At 40.7% G+C, this 22,230-nt stretch overlaps 1 protein-coding gene across 1 annotated transcript in view; it reads right to left on the bottom strand.

Annotated features, from left to right (window-relative positions):
• The window catches only part of PARVA (parvin alpha), a 182,810-nt gene that overhangs the window by 34,703 nt on the left and 125,877 nt on the right, over nt 1-22,230 (bottom strand). The window contains exons 5-7 of the mRNA XM_007471412.1: nt 11,958-12,098; nt 4,264-4,379; nt 262-320 (exon numbers count right to left, since the gene is read on the bottom strand). Coding sequence (XP_007471474.1) covers nt 262-320; nt 4,264-4,379; nt 11,958-12,098 — 316 coding nt within the window. The remainder of the gene's footprint in view (nt 1-261; nt 321-4,263; nt 4,380-11,957; nt 12,099-22,230) is intronic.

Genomic DNA, 22,230 nt, shown 5'->3' with positions numbered 1-22,230 from the left:
ACTCTTTCCTGGAGTGCCACAAAATTAGAATTTTTCAATCACGGTTAATTCCGTCTCCCCACTTCCCCACCCAAGTTTGTACCTTAAGCATTGAGAGGCATGTTTTGAATGCACGGAAAAGGCTAAACTATAATCATTGGCTAAAGTCTAATCCCTCTTGCAATCCCAATAAATGAAAACTAAATATCAGCAAATGGATGAATTTCGGAGAAACATCTGTGTTCCATTACAGAATCGCTGGCAACAATGCTGTTGACATACTCTGTGTTACCAGTTATTTCCTCTTGGATTTGCCGAGACTGGAGGATTCCTTCTCGTTTCTGAAAACGGGGGTGGGGAGAGGGTTGGGAGGAAGAGAGAAAAATATGCATTAGAAAAATACAAAAAAACTGATTAGCATTCCTCATACTTAGAAAGTTACTGGCGTTTAAGAAATGAATCCAGAGACGAGATACTGCTAGAAGTGAAGTGAGGCTCCTGATTTCCTGGGACTGGACTGTACCATTCATACTTAAGTGCAATTAGTGTTTATTCCAAACAAGTCGGCTGTTTCTTGGATGGTGAATCTTTTCTTTCTTTATTGGAAGACATTCTGCTGGAAGCACACTGTTTGCCTCCTGGAGAAATCCACAGTAAACCAAATGGAAATGAGGGCCAGGGTGTGTCTGCCCTCCAGCTGGGGCCATGGAGGGAAGCGGAGAAACACATTTAACTGGGGCGGCTGGGGTGGAAGAACTGAGGTCAACTTGGAGAATTCAGAGGGAGAATTTTCAAAAAACGTTTAAATAGAGGAGCTTTTAAGTAAGTAGTACAGTCCTTGGGTGACTAGCTTACTCTCTGAGAAAAGCGTAGGCACTTTGGAGGTCCATCCACCCACCCAAACTGCCATCCATCCACCCACCCACCCATCCATCCATCCCCACATGCATCCATCCATCATCTGTCTACCCCTTCCCATCAATTCATTCTCTTTCTTCTCTGTTTCATTAATCAGTGCCTTCTCTGTACAAGCCACCGTGTTGGACTTAGCAAACACTGTGGAACATATGACATAGTTTCGGACCTTGAGGAACTTAAGAGTAAAATGGGGTAGATGAACAGGTATGCAAGAACAGTTTTCCCCAGACAGTCCTCCTGGTTTAGGCCTCAGGTCCCAGCTCAGTTATTAGAGTAGGATCCCCTTTCCCTCTCAAATGTGTCATGGATAATTAATTACATGGTGGCCCCTTGCAGAGAGGAAGTGCTGAGTGCAGGACAGGAACAAGTACTTTCAGCTGAGAGGGTCAGGGAAACCTTCCAGGGGGAAGGGTTCTTGAGCTGGAACTTAAAGGACAGCTAGGATTTGGCTGGACACAGAGGAGGGACCTCTTCAGTGGGAGGAATGGCTGGAGCAAAAAGGCAGAGTAGGAGAGTACAGGCGTGTTCAGGAGGCCGTTTGGAGGGACAGTGGCTGCCCTTGGTCAGTTGAGTGCTGGTTTGGAGTTTAAACCTCACTGTGTGGGCATGGGAACCGATGAAGGAGTGCTGGCGGTCAGGAAGACCTTCTGATGGGGGTGAGGAGGGAGATGCATTTATCAGGTTCCTACACAATCAGTTACCAGACGCTTGGAAGGCAGTCTGGGCAGGGCAAGAGGCTGTCAGAGCAAATCCGTCTTCCACAAAGACTGAGATGTGTCAAGAGGGATCCTCCAAGCATTAGTGTTTCAGCTGAAATCTGCCTTCTTGACCCTCCTGCCCAAACTTCCACAACCTTTTCTTCACATTCCCAATAGCCACAGAAACTGGCGTCCTTGCAAAATACTTTTACAGAAGGAAAGGTAGAGCTGGATAAAGGCCATGAGTGTATCTGGATTAGATTAAGAAGAATGAACTATCAAAGCAAAAAAGGAAGAAAAACATTAAAATACCATTTAACAAAGATCTAGTGTGGATAAACCAGGACTTTTTCCAAATTCAGCTTCAACATATGTAAAATTTTCACACAGGGCTAATGGAATCTGTGTCCTTGTCTTGCGAGGCTGTTCACAGACATCAAACGTCATCTTCAACTACATGCAGAATTAAATGCTGGTACACAGAATGGAAAAGAAATCTGGGTTCAATGACACCTCACACAGCGTCCTGATTCACTCCGATCCACTGTTCCCTAAAGAACTCTCTCTGTAGTTCAGTCAGTGTCTTACAGCCAATTCTGAGTCCTGCTTCTGTGCCTGTTTAACTTGGTAACGCAAAACACCCCATAAACCCTGACATACCTTGATGCCATTTTATGTAATGCCTCCTCCTTTCTCCCTCACACTAACAAAACTGCCTGCAGTAGAAATTAAACCAGCAACAGCCTTCTGATGGCCTATAATTGAGCTCAAAATAAGGCATGAGACATGGGCTTCCAGTGACCACTGTTTCCCCTGCAACCCTCGCAAATCCTGAATCATAGTTTTAAAAAATGTAATGGAATGGATTCACACTTTATTGATTGTTAAAAAATGACACAACAGAGAGGGCCTGGATTCACTAGGAAGATGCATGTACCAGGATGCTCTGGGCTGGCCACATATTCATAAAATGCTTAGCACCATGCTTGACATGGTTGACAGCCCAATAAATGAAGCCAATTAGTCTCTTTCAGTCAGCTGCACTTAGTGCTGGAACCCCACATGTTTGCATTGACAAGGGGCTTCTGATAGCCCTCTCTGCTGCTTATGTATAGTCCTGTCTCGGGACAGGCAGGGCCAAGATGTCATCTTCCTATTATACCCCCTTGATGTTTAGCAAGTTAAGTACCCAGAAGGCGCTGGAAGAAATACTTTTTCATTAGGGCATTGGCTGAGCAGCACCCCCATGTCCTCCTCCCCTCCCCCATTCACTTCTGATCCCTGAAAGCTCAGCCCTTCTGTCCTGGAAGCTGGCCTGGCCTCGCCTCTCAGGCAAAGCCTACCTGCCCTCCAGGCTCTTCCTCACCAAGGGGTGGCAGAGTTGCCAGACAGGACCCTGGATAACCTTGGATAGCCAGGGAGCTGCTCATAAGGGATGTTCTCCCTTGTAGCATGTTTATTTGGAAAAGAACAGAAGCCAACAAAATGACGACCTTTTGCTCACGGGCATAAAGTTGGAAAATAAAATTGAATTTGAGTGTCTAATGGGGTTAGGAGCAGAGTGAGATAGTCACAGGGAGAGAGCATCCCCTCATTGTGGAAATCACACAGCCATGTGTGAATGGAAATTCCATCCAACAATCTGGAAAAAATGACTTGAGATACCAGCTGTGCTTCTCTGGGCAGGTGAAAATCGGCAGTGCCCTCAACACAGGCACGGCCTGTCAGGGTCTCTCTCAAATACACACATGTACACATGCACAGATACTTGCTTCTTCTCAATAACTATGCATTGTTTGTTTAACCAAAAAATGATTCTCGGGCTTCCCTGGTGGCGCAGTGGTTAAGAATCCTCCTGCCAATGCAGGGGACATGGGTTTGAGCCCTGGTCCTGGAAGATCCCACATGCCACGGAGCAACTAAGCCTGTGCACCATAACTACTGAGCCTGCGCTCTAGAGCCTGTGCTCTGCAGAAAGAAGCCACTGCAATGAGAAGCCCATGCACTACAATGAAGAGTTGCCCCCGCTCGCCGCAACTAGAGAAAGCCCATGCGCAGCAATGAAGACCCAGTGCAGCCATAAATAAATAAATAAATAAATAAATAAATAAATAAATAAATAAATAAATAAATAAATAAGGCAGCCCAAACAATCGACAACTCTACCAACATTTAAAATCCACAGGCCTATGACCCCATGATCCCACTCCTGGGGCTCCATACTGTGGACACTGGAGCACGAGGCTGCATTATTTAAAAAAAAAAAAAAAGATTCTCCCTGGCTGGCAGGACACACACACACACACACAGATACAGCCTCCAGATCCTACTACACAGACCTCACAAATATATACACCACACACCCTCAAATATACATTACACAGGCACCCTCCCGAGGAAAGCAATGTAAACCCCAGGCACACGTCCCACACAAGCCTGTCCCAGACAGAAGCACATGCTCTTCCACCCTTTGCACACATATCAGGGATAAGCCCACATGCATCAGAAAGCTCACTCACATGCCTCCCAGCATATGGCACACCCAGACACGCTCAGCATTCATTCAGCGTTCCTTCTAGCAAGCTACCCAGTGTGCCTTGGCTCTCACAGGAGCTTAGCCCCTGCACCCCTTTAAGGGTGCGGATGTTTTTAGTGGTTTCTAACTTACCTGAACCACAACCACTTGGATGGAAACATGATCTGGGAGTCGGATTGGTGCCCGGAAATACTGGGACAGAGCAACCAGCAGATGCAAGATGGCTACCAGGCTCTTGGCATGAACAGCTGAAATAAAAGATGATTTATAAATTAGAGAATCTTCTTCTAGGTTCTCAGCAGATATAAGCAGATATCCAGAGTGTAGCAGTACTACACCCAATGCCCCTTTCATCCCACCCCTATGGGTCAGGGGACACGCTTGGTCATCATGGGCCTCACCCTGGGACCCCTCGGTTCTCAGCCAGGTCCCGTGGATCTGCTTCTTAAGATCATGTTATTGCTGGATGGCCAAGTTGTGCTTCTCCACTCTAATCCAAGGTTCCCATTGGGACCCTGACAACAGCTGAATTCTGAGTTCAGGTCAGCCCTCTGCCACCCCCATGTTCTTGTTCACTCTGTGCTGATAACCATGTCTGCTGACCCCCCTCTCCCTTCCTATCTGACTGTGAACTCTGTAGGTTATCACCACTACCCTTGTCCCAAGGCTCTACACAAAGCAGGCCCTCAATCAATGGACACTGAGTCAGGACACTGGATCCCTTCCTTTGTTCAGGGCTTTAAGACACCTGGAGGAAGGCATGAGAGACATTTAAAGGACTTTGTTGCTCTCTTGAGTGCCATATATAGTCAGTGCAGGCAATGCCCTCTGGGCAATAGCTGGGAGGGGATGTTCATGACCCAGGTGGCTTCTATAGCTGAGCTGTGTGCCAGATGTTAGGTCATTTATGCTGGAGAAGGCTGGGCAACTACTGAGTTGTAGTTTTCTCAGTAGATGAGAGGAGAAAAAGACTGTGATGTAACAGGCACACACAGTGTTGGCCAACGGGAGCTTGAGTTCTCACTTGACAACTCTACCATTTATTTACTGAGTATATGACCTTAGGTAGGCCACCTAAGGTCCCTGAGCCTCAGTCTGTTCAACCTCACACATGGGGATAACAGTGCCCATGCAGAAACATGGGTAGTAAGAATTTCCAGACATAATGTTGGCAAAGCTCCTAGTATATAGCAATGCCTAGGAATGATTGATATTTTCTATTATCACTTATGAGAAAGTATCTGGCATCTAGGCAATTAATGTCAACTTTCTCCCCTTTCTTTCATAAAAGGGAAGAGTCCCCAGATACTTTACCTGCCTTCACAGTCCTACCAGCGTTATGGCTCTCATTACAGGGGGCATTTAAGGAAAGAGCAAAAAATTGTCCATTTTGTGTAGTTAGCATGAACTGGGCCCATTATTATGGTGTCATTCTGTCTGCCCTGGGATCAATGAATCCACTCTAACAGAAGCTTTGAGAAATCACCAAGAAAAGGAAATGATCCAGACAATCCTTGGGGACTCACTAGAGTTTCCTGTTATCACTGCTGCTTCAAAGAAGGTTTTCCACTGACTATGAACAGCAGCTCAATGCCAGCATCAAATAGCAGATGAGCTGCTCCTAACTCGTAGCCTTACAGAAGAAGTGTTTACTTCTGGGCTTTTGGGCTTTGCCAACTAAGTGTCACCCACAGTTATAGCCTCAAAAAAGGCACCTGGCATGGACTGACCCACTGACATGATGGACAGAGGCAAAAACCGGGTTTGCTCTTCTGGTCAGAACTGCCACTGCATCAGTCCCGTCACTGAGGGTTGTAAGGATATTTGCTATCTCTCCCCTTTAATGACAAAACATAATGCTGGAAAAGCAGTGGTCAGAAAGGTTGTTCTCACACATTGGTGACACTGTGTGTTACCTTGACTGTCTTCGTAAGCAAAGTAGAGCTATGCTGTAGGCACCATACAGGTGTCAGATTCTTTCAATGAGTACTCTGTCCTCCTGGGTGTTTTTTCAAGAGAAATAATTACACAGTTTCCTTCTCTATCTCTCTCTCACAGACATACATGCTATGTATAAAAAGATGTTAATTAATAAATGCTGGAGAGGGTGTAGAGAAAAGGGAACCCTCCTACACCGTTGGTGGGAATGTAAATTGGTGCCGTCACTATGGAGAACAGGATGGAGGTTCCTCAAAAACCTAAATATGGAGTGCCCATATGATCCTGCAATCCCATTCCTGGGCATATATCCGGATAAAACTATAATTTGAAAAGATACATGCACCCCTATATTCATAGCAGCACTATTTACAATAGTCAAGACATAAAAACAACCTAAATGCGTATCAATAGATGAATGGATAAAGAAGCTATAGTGTGTGTGTGTGTGTGTGTGTGTGTACATACACACACACACACACAATGGAATACTACTCATCCATAAAAAAGAATGAAATAATGCCATTTGCAGCAACATGGCTGGACCTAGAGATTGTCATACTAAGTGAAGTCAGAAAGAGAAAGATGAATACCATACGATATTACATATATGTGGTATCTAAAATATGACACAAATGAACTTATCTACGAAACAGAAATAGACTCACAGACTTAGAGAACAGACTTGTGGCTGCCAAGGGGGAGGATGGGTAGGGGAGGGATGGATTGGGAGTTTTGGATTAGCATATGCAAATTATTATATATAGAATGGATAAACAACAAAGTCCTACTGTATAGCACAGGGAACTATATTCGATATCCTGTAATAAACAAACCATAATGGAAAAGAAAAAAAGGATGTTAATTATTGTGTAATATATTATCCTTAAAAAAAAATCTGAAACACATATATCCAAATGAAAGACAATGGTTGACCAGTGGTTTTCAAATTTTTAAAAATTAAGCAGAGAAATCCTTTGTTCTAAAAACCACTAGGCAAACCTGATAAAAAACAGTGCAACTGCTCTGGTCCCTTTGTCCTAACTACAGCCCGCCCACAGCTGCTTCTCTTCTCCTCAATGATGCCTGAGTTTTTCCTTGCAGATCCCCAGGTTGGGCCAAGCATGGTTTAATAGTCACTGCTTTAATAAATTATGGTACATTCACATAATGAAATAGTTTGCATGCACTGAAAATCATTAAGACAATGTAGCTATAAATATTAATAATATAATGTTAACGAGAACTAGAAATAATGTATATATATACATTCATGGATTTATGCATAAATACACATATTTGTGTATATATACATATATAAATATACATACACATGCACATACATACACAAATATGCACGTGCACGCGCGCGCGCACACACACACACACACACACACACACACGTACTTGTGGCCAAGACTTGGAAAGTTAAAAAAAAAAAAGAAAATAGTTATGCTGTAGTTGAAAGATTTTTTTTTTCCTGTTTCAAATGTTTCTTTCGAATAAAGACATGTTATCTTTTCAATTAAGAAAACTTCTAACTACCTTTGCATATCTGGGCACTCTCATCATTGCCATCTCTCAGCACATCTGCTGGGAGTCTTCTCCCTTAGGCCAGGCAGAACCCAGGGCCACTGTGCTCCTGCACTCCAGTCAGGATGAAAACATGCAGAATGACAGCAGGGTTGAGAAGCCAAGACTCCGCTGTATAAACTGGGCCCTGCAGCCACTGTGCCAAGAGGGTCACTCCAGTGCTGGGAGACCATTTCAAAGGAGCTGTTGAGTTAGAAGCAGTCCTCCAAACTTGAATTGTGGTGGAAACAGAAACTGGTACAATTTGTGGGGAGGCAATTTGACAATATGTGATAGGACCTTAAAATGTACATATTCTTTGGCCCTAAACTACCACTCCTAGGTATTCATCCTTAAGAAGTAATTATGTCTAATGAGCAGAAAGAACTCATCAGGCTGTATTGATATTAGTGAAAAAATGGGAAAAAAAAATCTTAAGATCTTTTGTTAGTTAAGTAAATTATGATATACCCATCTATGTCATAGAATATTAAAAGTGACATATAGAAGGATGATCTGTAAAGCTATACATCTTCTAAATAATATATACAGGTTGATACCATCTTCGTAAAAATAAGAAAATATATTTTATATATAAGTATATGCACACATTTTATTCATTTATTGACATATTTATTGCTTACACACACACACACACACACACACACACACACACACACACACGACCTGAAGAAACACACCATAAGGCTGACAATGCCTGTATCTGATAGGCAGCTCATGAGGGCAGTATGTGTGGGCTTAGTACACAGGCTCTGCAGGCAGACTCTCTGGGTCTCATTCCTGGCTCCACCACTCCCCACTTCCCCCAACCCCGTGTGACCTTGGACAATGACACTTCTTTAGCAAATAGTATTGTACTTAACATTGCCAGTCACTTTTCCAGGTTTTAGGGATACAGCAGTAAAGAGACAAAAATCCTTGCCCTCAGGAAGCTTACACTCACTGTTTCTTAACCTCTCTATGCCTTGACTTTTCCATTCGTAAAATGGGGACAGTAAAGTTCTTACCTCAGATGGTTGAATGAAGATTGCAAGACTCAAAATATGTAAAATGTTTAGATTAGTACAAGGCATACAAGCACCGTAAATTCGTTAGGTGTTATTTAAATCTCTTTTAATTGATCTGTATTTTCTAAGTTTTCAATAATGAAAATTATTGTTGCTAATAAAAAAAAAAATAGAAAAGGAAGAACTCCCTAAAACCCTGGATCAAGGACCTTGGGAACTCAGCAGCTGTCTCTGCCACCCTTTTCCTGAGCAGAAGGATGACACGATGTCCCCAGAAACAGCCAGGGAAGATAACCGAGAGAGGAGGTGTTGGAGCCTGCCCTGGAGTTGCGCCTGCTGCATTCCTTATCACAGAAACCACTGCTGCCTGAAGCCCTGAGACATCGCGGGGAGCTGGCCACTGAAATAATTATTCCCTCTGACCTAGTAATTGCTCTCAGTTCTAAAAATCTATCTGACGAGAGTAATTCAAGAGAAGCAAAAAGAGTCACAACATAACGTTTAACTCGGCCCTGTCTGATATTAGCAATAATCGGAAAAACATCCTAAAAGGATAATGTCAGCATAGGGTTTAAGTTAACTATGGAATATCTACCCCAGGAAATAGAGCAGCTATCAAAAATTATAATTACAGGGATTCCCTGGTGGCGCAGTGGTTGAGAGTCCGCCTGCCGATGCAGGGGACACGGGTTTGTGCCCCGGTCCGGGAGGATCCCACATGCCGCAGAGCGGCTGGGCCCGTGAGCCATGGCCGCTGAGCCTGCGCGTCCGGAGCCTCTGCAACGGGAGAGGCCACAACAGTGAGAGGCCCGCGTACCGCAAAAAAAAAAAAAAAAAAAAAAAAAAAAAAAAAATATATATATATATATATATATATAACTACAAAGACCACATGTGAATATAGAAGATGTGTATGATGTAACCTTAAGACAAAGTGAGTTTGTATATACCTTCATCAAGTAAAAATATGAAAAAATATGCATTGATGTGGACGGTAATGCCAAAAAAACGAAAACAGCCAGATGAGAGTGGTAATACAGGTGATTATTTTACTCCTACACATTTCCCCATAAGAAATGAAAGTGAATGCAAACCCAAAACAAATCATTCAAAGCCACTGAAGACAGTGGTTCTGAAGTGGCTTTAAAAAACTCCTTTCTTAAGGCAGGCAAAATGGTTTGGGGGTGGGGAAGATGGGATGAAGAACGTTTCAGATCAAGGAAATATCTTCCAGAAGTGGTTCTAGAAAGGTGGGAATATTGTGGCCCATTTAAATGAGGCCAGTGTATGGATGACGAAGAGAGGCTGAGAAAGCACGAAGTATATGTGTGGCTGGAGAGGTAAGTGGGAGGCCAATCAGATGTTATGGGTTGATATGCGGCCCCCAGCCTCCAATTCATATGTTGAAGTCCTAACCTCCAGTCCCTCTGAATGTGACCTTATTTGTAAAATCATTGCAGATGTGATTAGTTAAGATGAGGTCACATTGGAGTAGGGTGATCCCCTAATCCAATATGACAAGTGTCCTTATAAAAAAGGGAAAATTTGGACACAGAGACATGCATAGAAGGAAGATGATGTGGCCTGTAACAGATCCTTCCCTTGCAGCCCTCAGAAGGAACCAACCTACCAACACCTTCATCTCAGACTTGTGGCTTCCAGGACTCTGAGCAAATAAATTTCTGTTACCTAAAAACAAACAAAACAAAACAATTCCATTCTTCCTATTTCCCAAATTGGGTTCCATGATAAATGAAAAGGTGTTTTGAAACCACAAGGTCTTACTGTATAGCACAGGGAACTATATTCAATATCCTGTGATAAACCATAATGGAAAAGAATTTTTAAAAGAATGTGTATATATGTATAACTGAGTCACTTTGCTGTACAGCAGAAATTAACAGAACATTAGATGGTAAATCAACTATACTTCAATTAAAAGAAAAGAAAGATAAAAGGGGTTTTGTTTTGGAGTGGTATATAGAGATGGTCCATACTCAAGGGAGTGGGAAACAGGATCAAACAAAACTAAGCAGAGGTCACCATCAGAGGACTTTAATGCTTATGACTATCATGGACTTCCAGAATGCAGATCCATTTCCCCAACTAGTGATCAGCCCCTTTTTCCCTCCCGCGCTGAACACTATTAGCATTCCTGGGACACGGGGCAGCATATAGGGCCCAGAGCCGTGGCCTCCCCTCCTCCTGCCCTCAGGTGTCTCTGCTCCACAGAGGATGCCCTGTTCCCAGCGTGCTGCTAGAGGTAGCTCTTCACGCTGTGCAAGCAAAGGTGTCATTGTGCTGAAGGAGGTGCTTGGCGTCTCGCCTCTGACGGCGGGTGTTAGGAACCTGCTGAAGAGATTGCCATTGGCAGCTGCTGGGTCTCTAACTTGGAAAGCTGAAGATTCCCTTTTCTTTCCCAAGTCTGAAAGGTGTTTTTTGTTGTTGTTTTTTTTTTGGTGGCGGTGGGGGGGGGGGGAAGATGTCCATTTTAATCTGTATACATCAGATGCAATAAGATATAATACTCAACCCCTAATGCTTAAAGGCAGGAAACACAATCTCAGTCATTTTATTAATCTAAATTCATACTTTTATCTATTACAAGGAACAAAACAACTTTGGGCTCCTGATGGGAAACAGGTTGTTGCTACTGGATTCGCCCAAATCTGCTGATTCCATGTTGACTCTGATATGGACTCAATCAAGTCCATATTAGACAGGCCCTTGAGGCAGCGAAAGAATGAACAGTTTATACTTTCTGAGATCCTTGAGATACACTAGCACGAAAACCTGAATTTTAAAATCCTATTCCATTGCCTATGCTCTTAGCCGTATCTTTGCTCCCTCTGGGCAATAAGGGGGTGAGAGGAAGGGCGTGGGCACTGGAACAGACCCAAGTCCTTGCTCCCCACTTCTCAGCTGCCTGAACTGGGCATCTCCACTTCCCAGAGCTTCAACAAGCTGGAGACAGGAGCAAGGTTGTGCTGAGACTCAGAAGTACCTCAATGAATAGGAGCTTCCTTCTCCACCAATCTCACGTGAGGTTCCTAAAGAGAGCCTTTTACAGAAAAGGCACACTAGACTTTGACATTTTGCTATTTTTCTCAGCTTTCCTTAGATGTGGATGATGAGCTTCCTTTCTAAGGAAAGGCATATCTCGCTCAGAGATAAATGAGTTTGCACCCATCCGGGGCCTCCCAGCTTATAATGCAGCTTCCTGGGGAAACTCCACAGTAGGAGCCACAGGTGTCATGTAACAGTCCCATCTTCCTTTGCAAAACTCACTGTCTACATTCCACTTGATGCTCCTGGGAGGAAGTTTCAGGGTTTCATTGATCTTCTCCAGGACAGTCTGCAGCTTTTGCTTCTGGGCAATCTCTGACTGGGTGACCTCAGCGACGTTCAGCTTCTCACTCTCAAGTTTCTCTAGGGTGACAAGGGAAAAGAGAACGGCTGTTGCCTTTGCCACAGACAGACCTAACCCACGCACTCACACATTCACTCACTCACTCACCATACTGAGCACCTAGTATGTGAGGGACGCTGCTCTCCCCTCCTCGTCTGGTCGTGGCAATGGTGGTGCCATTATGTATTGTGAAAACCTTGTGATTGTGTCTTGAAGCCCCAAATTATAAGATCTCAGGATCCTAGAGGGAGGGCATTTAACCCAGCTTGTCATATTTGAGCTCTTTTTCCTCATTCTGAGGTTTTCCCTCTCCTTTTCACCTCGGTCTTCTCCAAAGACACTCCTGTGCCCTGACTGGAAAGCCTTCGTGCTTGCCTGGGCAGTGGTCAAGTCCTTATCCAAGGTGTTTTGAACACTCCTGTAGTACAATATGTGTCCTGTTGAATCATATTTATGTCTTAAGTACCTTCTTTCCTTTTAAACCCACCTGGAAGGTAACTAATTTGATGTGTCCTACTTCACTAATTCTAATGTACACACTTTTCACATTTTAACATCCCTGAAATCAGGCTGTGGCTTAAAATTGATGGCATCCTACAACTACCAACAGCCAGGTGGAAGGTATAAGAGTTATCACTGCTTCCAGGTGTGTGAACTTGGTCATAGCTCTTCACAGTGTGGTCACTTCCGTGTCTCAAAAAGCCTACAAGATGCTGTACCGCAGAAATTAACACAACATTGTAAATCAACTATACTTCAATAGAATAACTTAAAAAAGAACCTACAAGAGCAATTTCAAACAGTAGAACATAAAAATTCTAAGCAATAAGAAAGCATTGGGTAATAGTTTCATTGAAGTGCTTTTTTCTCTTTGAGTGGTACTTATACTGGTATGTTTTAAAATCAATGGCTCTGGATTGGTTCAAGATGGCAGAGAAGGACGTGCACTCACTCCTTCTTGAGAGAGCACTGGAATCATAACTAACTGCTGAACAGTCATTGACAGGAAGACACTGGACCTCACCAAAAAAATACCCCACATCCAAAGACAAAGGAGAAGCCACAGTGAGATGGTAGGAGGGGTGCAATCACAATAAAATCAAATCTCATAACCGCTGGGTGGCTGACTCACAAACTGGAGAACAATTTATACCACAGAAGTCCACCCACTGGAGTGAAGGTTCTGAGCCTCACGTCAGGCTTCCCAACCTGGGGGCCCGGCAACGGGAGGAGGCATTCCCAGAGAATCAGACTTCGAAGGCTAGTGGGATTTGATTGCAGGACTTCGACAAGACTGGGGGAAACAGAGACGGAACTCTTGGAGGGCACACACAAAGTAGTGTGTGCATCGGGACCCAGGGGAAGGAGCAGTGACCCCATAGGAGACTGAACCAGACCTACCTGCTAGTGTTGGAGGGTCTCCTGCAGAGGTGGGGGTTGGCTGTGGCTCACCGTGAGGAAAAGGACACTGGAAGCAGAAGTTCTGGGAAGTACTCCTTGGTGTGAGCCCTCCCAGAGTCCGCTATTTGCCCCACCAAAGAGCCTGTAGCCTCCAGTGCTGGATTGCCTCAGGCCGAACAACCAACAGGGAGGGAACTCAGCCCCACCCATCAGCAGAAAAGCAGATTAAAGTTTTACTGAGCTCTGCCCACCAGAGCAAGACCCAGCTCTACCCACCACTGGTCCCTTCCATCAGGAAGCTTGCACAAGCCTCTTAGATAGCCTCATCCACCAGAGGGCAGACAGCAGAAGCAAGAAGAACTACAATCCTGCAGCCTGTGGAACAAAAACCACATTCACAGAAAGACAGACAAAATGAAAAGGCAGAGGACTATGTACCAGATGAAGGAACAAGATAAAACCCCATAAAAACAACTAAATGAAGTGGCGATAGGCAACCTTTCAAAAAAAGAATTCAGAATAATGATAGTGAAGATGATCCAGGACCTTGGAAACAGAATGGAGGCAAAGATCGAGAAGATGCAAGAAATGTTTAACAAAGAACTAGAAGAATTAAAGAACATACAAACAGAGATGAACAATACAATAACTGAAATGAAAAATACACTAGAAGGAATCAATAGCAGAATAAATGAGGCAGAAGAATGGATAAGTGACCTGGAAGACAGAATGGTGGAATTCACTGCCACGGAAAAGAATAAAGAAAAGAGAGTGAAAAGGAATGCGGACAGTCTAAGAGACCTCTGGGACAACATTAAATGCACCAACATTCACATTATAGGGGTGTCAGAAGGAGAAGAGAGAGAGAAAGGACCCGAGAAAATATTTGAAGAGATTATAGTCGAAAATTTCCCTAACATGGGAAAGGAAATAGCCACTCAAGTCCAGGAAGCACAGAGAACCAGGGAGGATAAACCCAAGGAGAAACACGCCAAGACACATAGTAATCAAACTGGCAAAAATTAAAGACAAATTATTAACAGGGGCAAGGGAAAAATGACCAATAACATAGAAGGGAACTCCCATAAGGTTAACAGCTGATTTCTTAGCAGAAATTCTACAAGCCAGAAGGGAGAGGCACGATATATTTTACGTGATGAAAGGGAAGAACCCACAACCAAGATTACTCACCCCGGTAAGGATCTCATTCAGATTCGAAAGAGAAATCAAAAGCTTTACAGATAAGCAAAAGCTAAAAGAATTCAGCACCACCAAACCAGATCTAAAACAAATGCTAAAGAACCTTCTCTAAGTGGGAAACACAAGAGAAGAAAAAGACCTACAAAACCCCAAAACAATTAAGAAAATGGTAATAGGAACATACATATCGATAATTACATTAAATGTGAATGGATTAAATGCTCCAACCAGAAGACACAGGCTTGCTGAATGGATACAAACACAGGACCTGTATATATGCTGTCTACAAGAGACCCACTTCAGACCCAGGGACGCACACAGGCTGAAAGTGAGGGGATGGAAAAAGATATTCCATGCAAATGGAAATCAAAAGAAAGCTGAAGTAGCAATACTCATATCAGATAAAATATACTTTAAAATAAGGAATGTTACAAGAGACAAGGAAGGACACTACATAATGATCAAGGGATCAATCCAAGAAGAAGATAAAATAATTATAAATATATATGCACCCAACACAGGAGCACCTCAATACATAAGGCAAATGCTAACAGCCATAAAAGAGGAAATTGACAGTACCACAATAATAGTGGGGGACTTTAACACTTCACTTACACCAATGGACAGATCACCCAGACAGAAAATTAATAATGAAACACAAGCTTTAAATGACACAATAGACCAGATAGATTTAATTGATATTTATAGGACATTCCAGCAGAAAACAACAGATTACACTTTCTTCTCAAGTGCACATGAAACATTCTCAAGGATAGGTCACATCTTGGGTCACAAATCAAGCCTCAGTAAATTTAAGAAAACTGAAATCATATGAAGCATCTTTTCCGACCACAACACGATGAGATTAGAAATAAATTACAGTGAAAAAACCGTAAAAAAACACAAAATCATGGAGGCTAAACAATATGTTACTAAATAACCAAGAGATCACTGGAGAAATCAAAGAGGAAATCAAAAAATACCTAGAGACAAATGACAATGACAACACGATGATCCAAAACCTATGGGATGTAGCAAAAGCAGTTCTAAGAGGGAAGTTTATAGCAATACAAGAAACTAGAAAAAATTTCAAATAAACAATCTAACCTTACACCTAAAGGAACTAGAGAAAAAAGAACAAACAAAACCCAAAGTTAGTAGAAGGAAAGAAATCATAAAGATCAGAGCAGAAATAAATGAAATAGAAACAAAGAAAACAATAGCAAAGAGCAATAAAATTACAAGCTGGTTCTTAGAGAAGATAAACAAAATTGATAAACCTTTAGCCAGACTCATCAAGAAAAAGAGGGGGAGGACTCAAATCAATAAAATTGGAAATGAAAAAGGAGAAGTTACAACAGACACCGTAGAAATAAAAAGCATCCTAAGAGACTACTACAAGCAACACTATGCCAATAAAATGGACAACCTGGAAGAAATGGACAAATTCTTAGAAAGGTATAACCTTCCAAGACTGAACCAGGAAGAAACAGAAAATATGAACAGACCAGTCACAAGTAATGAAATTGAAACTGTGATTAAAAATCTTCCAACAAACAAAAGTCCAGGACCAGATGGCTTCACAGGTGAATTCTATCAAACATTTAGAGAAGAGCTAACACCCATCCTTCTCAAGCTTTTCCAAAAAACTGCAGAGGAAGGAGCACTCCCAAGCTCATTCTTTGAGGCCACGAACACCCTGGTACCAAAACCAAAGATAGTACAAAAGAAGAAAATTACCAACCAATATCACTGATGAATATAGATGCAAGAATCCTCAACAAAATACCAGCAAACAGAATCCAACAGCACATTAAAAGGATCATACACCATGATCAAGTGGGATTTATCCCAGGGAGGCAAGGATTCTTCAATATATGCAAATCAATCAATGTGATACACCATATGAAAAAATTGAAGAATAAAAACCATATGATCACCTCAAAAGCAAAAGTTTTTCTGCATCTCTATGCCCATTTTTCTCCAGAAAGTGGGCATAGAGGGAACCTACCTCAACATAATAAAGTCCATATATGACAAACCCACAGCAAACATCATTCTCAACTGTGAAAAACTCAAAAGAATTTCACGAACAAGACAGGAACAAGAGAAGGATGCCCACTCTAGCCACTATTTTTCAACATAGATTTGGAAGTCCTAGCCACGGCAGTCAGAGAAGAAAAAGAAATAAAAGGAATACAAACTGGAAAAGAAGAAGTAAAACTGTCACTGTTTGCAGATGACATGACACTATACATAGAGAATCCTAAAGATGCCACAAGAAAACTACTAGAGTTAATCAATGAATCTGGTAAAGTTGCAGGATACGAAATTAATGCACAGAAATCTCTTGCATTCCTATACACTAACAACAAAATATCAGAAAGAGAAATTAAGGAAACAATCCCATTCACCACTGCAACAAAAAGAACAAAATACCTAGGAATAAACCTACCTTAGGAGGTAAAAGACCCGTACTCAGAAAACTATAGGACACTGATGAAAGAAATCAAAGCCGACACAAACAGATGGAGAGATATACTATCTTCTTGGATTGGAAGAATCAATATTGTGAAAATAACTACACTACCCAAAGGAATCTACAGATTCAGTGCAATCTCTATCAAATTACCAATGGCATTTTTTACAGAACTAGAACAAAAAATCTTAAAATTTGTATGGAGACACAAAAGACCCCCAATAGCCAAAGCGGTCTTGAGGGAAAAAAAAGGAGCTGGAGGAAGCAGACTCCCTGACTTCAGACTATACTACAGAGCTACAGTAATCAAGACAACATGGTACTGGCACAAAAACAGCAATATAGATCAATGGAACAGGATAGAAAGCCCCGAGATAAACCCACGCACCTATGGTCAACTAATCTATGACAAAGGAGGCAAAGATATACAATGGAGAAAAGAAGTCTCTTCAATAAGTGGTGCTGGGAAACCTGGACAGCTACATGTAAAAGAATGAAATTAGAACACTCCCTAACACCATACACAAAAATAAACTCAAAATGGATTAAAGACCTAAATGTAAGACAGGACACTATAAAACTCTTAGAGGAAAACACAGGAAGAACACTCTTTGACATAAATCACAGCAAGATCTTTTTTGATCCACCTCCTAGAGAAATGGAATTAAAAACAAAAATAAACAAATGGGACCTAATGACACTTAAAAGCTTTTACACAGCAAAGGAAACTACAAACAAGACGAAAAGACAACCCTCAGAATGGGAGAAAATTTTTGCAAATGAATCAATGGACAAAGGATTAATCTCCAAAATATATAAACAGCTCATGCAGCTCAATATTAAAAAAACAAGCAACCCAATCAAAAAATGGGCAGAAGACCTAAGTATACATTTCTCCAGGAAGACATACAGATGGCCAAGAGGCACATGAAAAGCTGTTCAACATCACTAATTATCAGATAAATGCAAATGAAAACTACAATGAGGTATCACCTCACACTGGTTAGAATGGACATCATCAGAAAATCTACAAATGACAAATGCTGGAGAGGGTGTGGAGAAAAGGGAACCCTCCTGCACTGTTGGTGGGAATGTAAACTGATACAGCCAGTATGGAGAACAGTGTGGAGGTGCTTTAAAAAACTAAAAATAGAATTACCATATGAGGCAGCAATCCCACTACTGGGCATATACCCAGAGAAAACCATCATTCAAAAAGACACATGCACCCCAATGTTCATTGCAGCACTATTTACAATAGCCAGGTCACGAAAGCAACCTAAATTTCCATCAACAGACAAATGGATAAAAAAGATGTGGTACATATATACAATGGAATATTATTCAGCCATAAAAAGGAATGAAATTGCGTCATTTGTAGAGACGTGGATTCACCTAGAGACTGTCATACAGGGTGAAGTAAGTCAGAAAGAGAAAAACAAATATCATCTATTAACGCATATATGTGGAATCTAGAAACATGGTACAGATGAACTAGTTTGCAAGGCAGAAACAGAGACACAGATGTAGAAAACAAACGTATGGACACCAAGGGGGGAAAGCGGGGGTGATGGTGGTATGATGAATTGGGAGATTGGGATTGACATATATACACTAACATGTATAAAATAGATAACTAATAAGAACCTGCTGTTTAAAAAAAAATTCAATAAAAATCAATGCTTCTTGTATGCAATGACATAAAAATTATTATATTAAAAGGCAAAAAAAGTCTAATCATTTTATTAGTATAAATTTATATTTTTATCTTAAAGAACAAGTCTGGATTCCCTAATGAGAAATACGTTGTCTGCTATTGGATTCACCTAATCCACTCTCCACAACTCATTTGAGGATTGATAGAACTGCCTCTCTGAAACATGTTTAGAATGTCTTTTCTCCTCATTTTTAAGGGCTGACATACAAACTAATTAAACTTCAACATACATCAATGGTTCCCCTATAGCTTACATTATCTTATTTTTCAGTAGTTTTAGCTTATCCAAGTCAAATGTCCCTTGAGTAATTCTTTGAAGATAAGGTTGCCCACTGGAAAATTTCTGTAGGTTCTGTGGATTTAAGAATTCTTCTCAGTAGTTTTGATAGGATGATCTCAAGCTGTTGTACCTGTGATGGCCTGAAATGTTATCTTTCTCTTTTCTTTAGTTGCTTGATGCCATCATTCTTTATTTCTAAAGTTCAGGGATTTAACAAGCATATATCTAAATGTCTTTCTCTTGAATGTTAAACCTTTGAAAGAAACTGTGTGCCTTTTCCATTTTCAGGCCATGAATTATTACCTTGTATCCTCTCCTATTGAAGAAATGACAAGTTTTCATATTACACTGCAACTACCAGCGTTTAGTAGAGGTATGCTGGCCATTGGTAGAGGCTGCCCAAGGTACTCAGTTAAGAAAACTTCTGAAGCCTTATCTTGGCTCAGAGGGAAAGACTTCTGGGATATATCAGTGACAACTGTCTTGGGAGTGGGCTGGGTAAGTGGGGAGGGGAGGAGTAGAAGCAATGAGAACCACTTTTTTGCTAGACCTGCTGTGTTATATCATTGCCTATGAATTTTCATATTTATAACCTCCTCTGACTTTGGACTACTTACAGTGAATAGGGTAGGTCTCTGAGTCTGTCTTCTACATCAGTAACTTTTTCTTGCATTATTGTCCATTCTGCTCTTGTTTTTTAAAAATTGGATTTTACATATTACCTACTGCAACACTCATGGTTTTTCTGTTTCCATCAATATTTTTAAGTAGTTTATTATACTAAAATTATAATTCATTTTTCCTAAAATTAAAAAAAAAATCTGTTTTTAGCATCTGACATTTCTTATTCAGGAGAAGAGTTTCTATGGCTTTGCTTTATTTATCTGCATTACTAATATTTTAGAAAATGTAATTCTGCTTTACATTTTCCACTTTAGTTATTATATTTGGATTTGTTTTCTTGCATTTAACTTTTGTTGTTGGGTACATTATTTTAGGCATTGATATTAGTATTAGGTGGATTTGAGTAAAAAGACTATCTCAAAGTAACACTTATTAACAGTTTTAAGTGTATCTCTTCATGTTCATAATACACACAAGAATAGAAAGAGTTCTCTCTCTCTCATTCTCTCTATTAGTAGAAATGAGATTACAGTGTGTATATTTTTCTGCTACTGTTTTTTTCCCCATTTAAACATATATCATATCTTTCCATGTCAATATATATGGATATACCTCATTCTTTTCGTTGTTGTTGTTGGTACTTTTGGACAACCTTCACCCATTTTATCCACCACTCCCCATCCTATAGCAACCACCAATCTGTTCTCTGTATCTATGAACTCATTTTTGGTTTGGTTTTGTTTAGCTTCAACATATAAGTGAGATCATAATGTATTTGTCTTTCTCTGTCTGACTTATATCACTTAGCATAATGCCTTCGAGTTCTATCGTGTTGTTGCAAATGGTAAGATTTCCTTCTTTTTATGGTTAAATAATATTCCATTGTGTGTTTTTATATATATATATGTGTGTGTGTGTGTGTGTTTGTATATCTATCTATCTATCTATCTATCTCACATTTTCTTTGTCCATTCATTCATTATGGACACTTAGGTTGCTTCCATATCTTGGCTACTGTAAAGCCAAGCCATTGGCTCATGATGCAATGAACATGCGAGTTTCAGTATCTTTTCAAGTTAGTGTTTTCATTTCCTTTGGATAAATACCTAGAAGTAGAATTGCTGGATCATATGGTAGTTCTATTTTTAATTTTTCGAGGAACCTCCGCACTGTCTTCCACAGTGGCTGAACCAATTTACATTCCCACCAACACAACTGTTCCCTTTTTTCCACATCCTTGCCAACACTTATTTCTTATCTTTTTGATAATAGCCATTCTAACAGGTGTGAAGTGATACCTCATTGTGGTTTTGATTTCCATTGTTCTTATAATTATGTTGAGCACCTTTTAACATACCCGTTGGCCACCTGTAGGTCTTATTTGGAAAAATGTCCATTCAGCTCCTCTGCACATTTTAAAATTGGATTGTTTGCTTTTTCGTTATTGAGTTGTATGAGATCTTTATATATTTTGGATATTAACCCCTTATCAGGTATATGATTTGTAACTATTTTCTAACATTCCACAGGTTGCCTTTTCATTTTGTTGATGTTTTCCTTTGTTGTGCAGAGCTTTTTAGTTTGATGTAGTCCCACTTATTTATTTTTGCTTTTGTTGCATTGCTTCTGGTGTCAACTCCAAAAAATCATCACCAAGACCTATGTCAAGGAACTAACTGCCTATGTTTTCTTCCAGGAGTTTTATGGTTTCATGTCTTACATTCAAGTCTTAAATCTATTTTGAGTTAATTTTTGTGTATGGTGTAAGACAGTGGTCCAGCTTCATTCTTTTGCATGTGGCTGTCCAGTCTTCCCAGCACCATTTGTTGAAGAGATTGTATATTCTCATCTCCTTGTTATAAATTAATTGACCATTTATCCGTGAGTTTATTTCTGGGCTCTCTATTCTGTTCCATTGATCTATGTGTCTATTTTTAATGCTGAAACTATACTATTTTGATTACTATAGCTTTGTTATATAGTTTGAAATCAGAGAATGTGACTCCTCCAGCTTTGTTCTTCTTTCTCAAGATTGCTTTGCCTATATGGGGTCTTTTGTGGTTCCATGCAAATTTTAGGACTGTTTGTTCTATACCTGTGAAAAATGCCATTGGGATTTTGATAGGAATTGCATTGAATGTGTAGACTGCTTTGGGTAGAATGGATATTTTAAATAATATTTATTCTTCTAATCCATTAGTATGGAATATCTTTCCATCTATTTGTGTCTTCTTCAATTTCTTTCATCAGTATCTTATAGTTTTCAGGATACAGGTCTTTTACCTCCTTGGTTAAATTTATTCCTAGACATTTTATTCTTTTTTGATGTAATTTTACACGGGATTGTTTTCTTAACTTCTTTCTGATAGTTCGTTATTAGTGTACAGAAACAAAACAGATTTTTGTTTATTAATTTTGTATCCTGCCACTTCACTGAATTAATTTATTAGT

The sequence above is a fragment of the Lipotes vexillifer genome, unplaced genomic scaffold, assembly GCF_000442215.2.
Source record: "Lipotes vexillifer unplaced genomic scaffold, Lipotes_vexillifer_v1.1 scaffold6, whole genome shotgun sequence".
NCBI lineage: Eukaryota > Metazoa > Chordata > Mammalia > Artiodactyla > Lipotidae > Lipotes > Lipotes vexillifer.
Note: the sequence above shows the minus strand (reverse complement) of the source record. Positions and strands in the feature narration are given on the sequence as shown.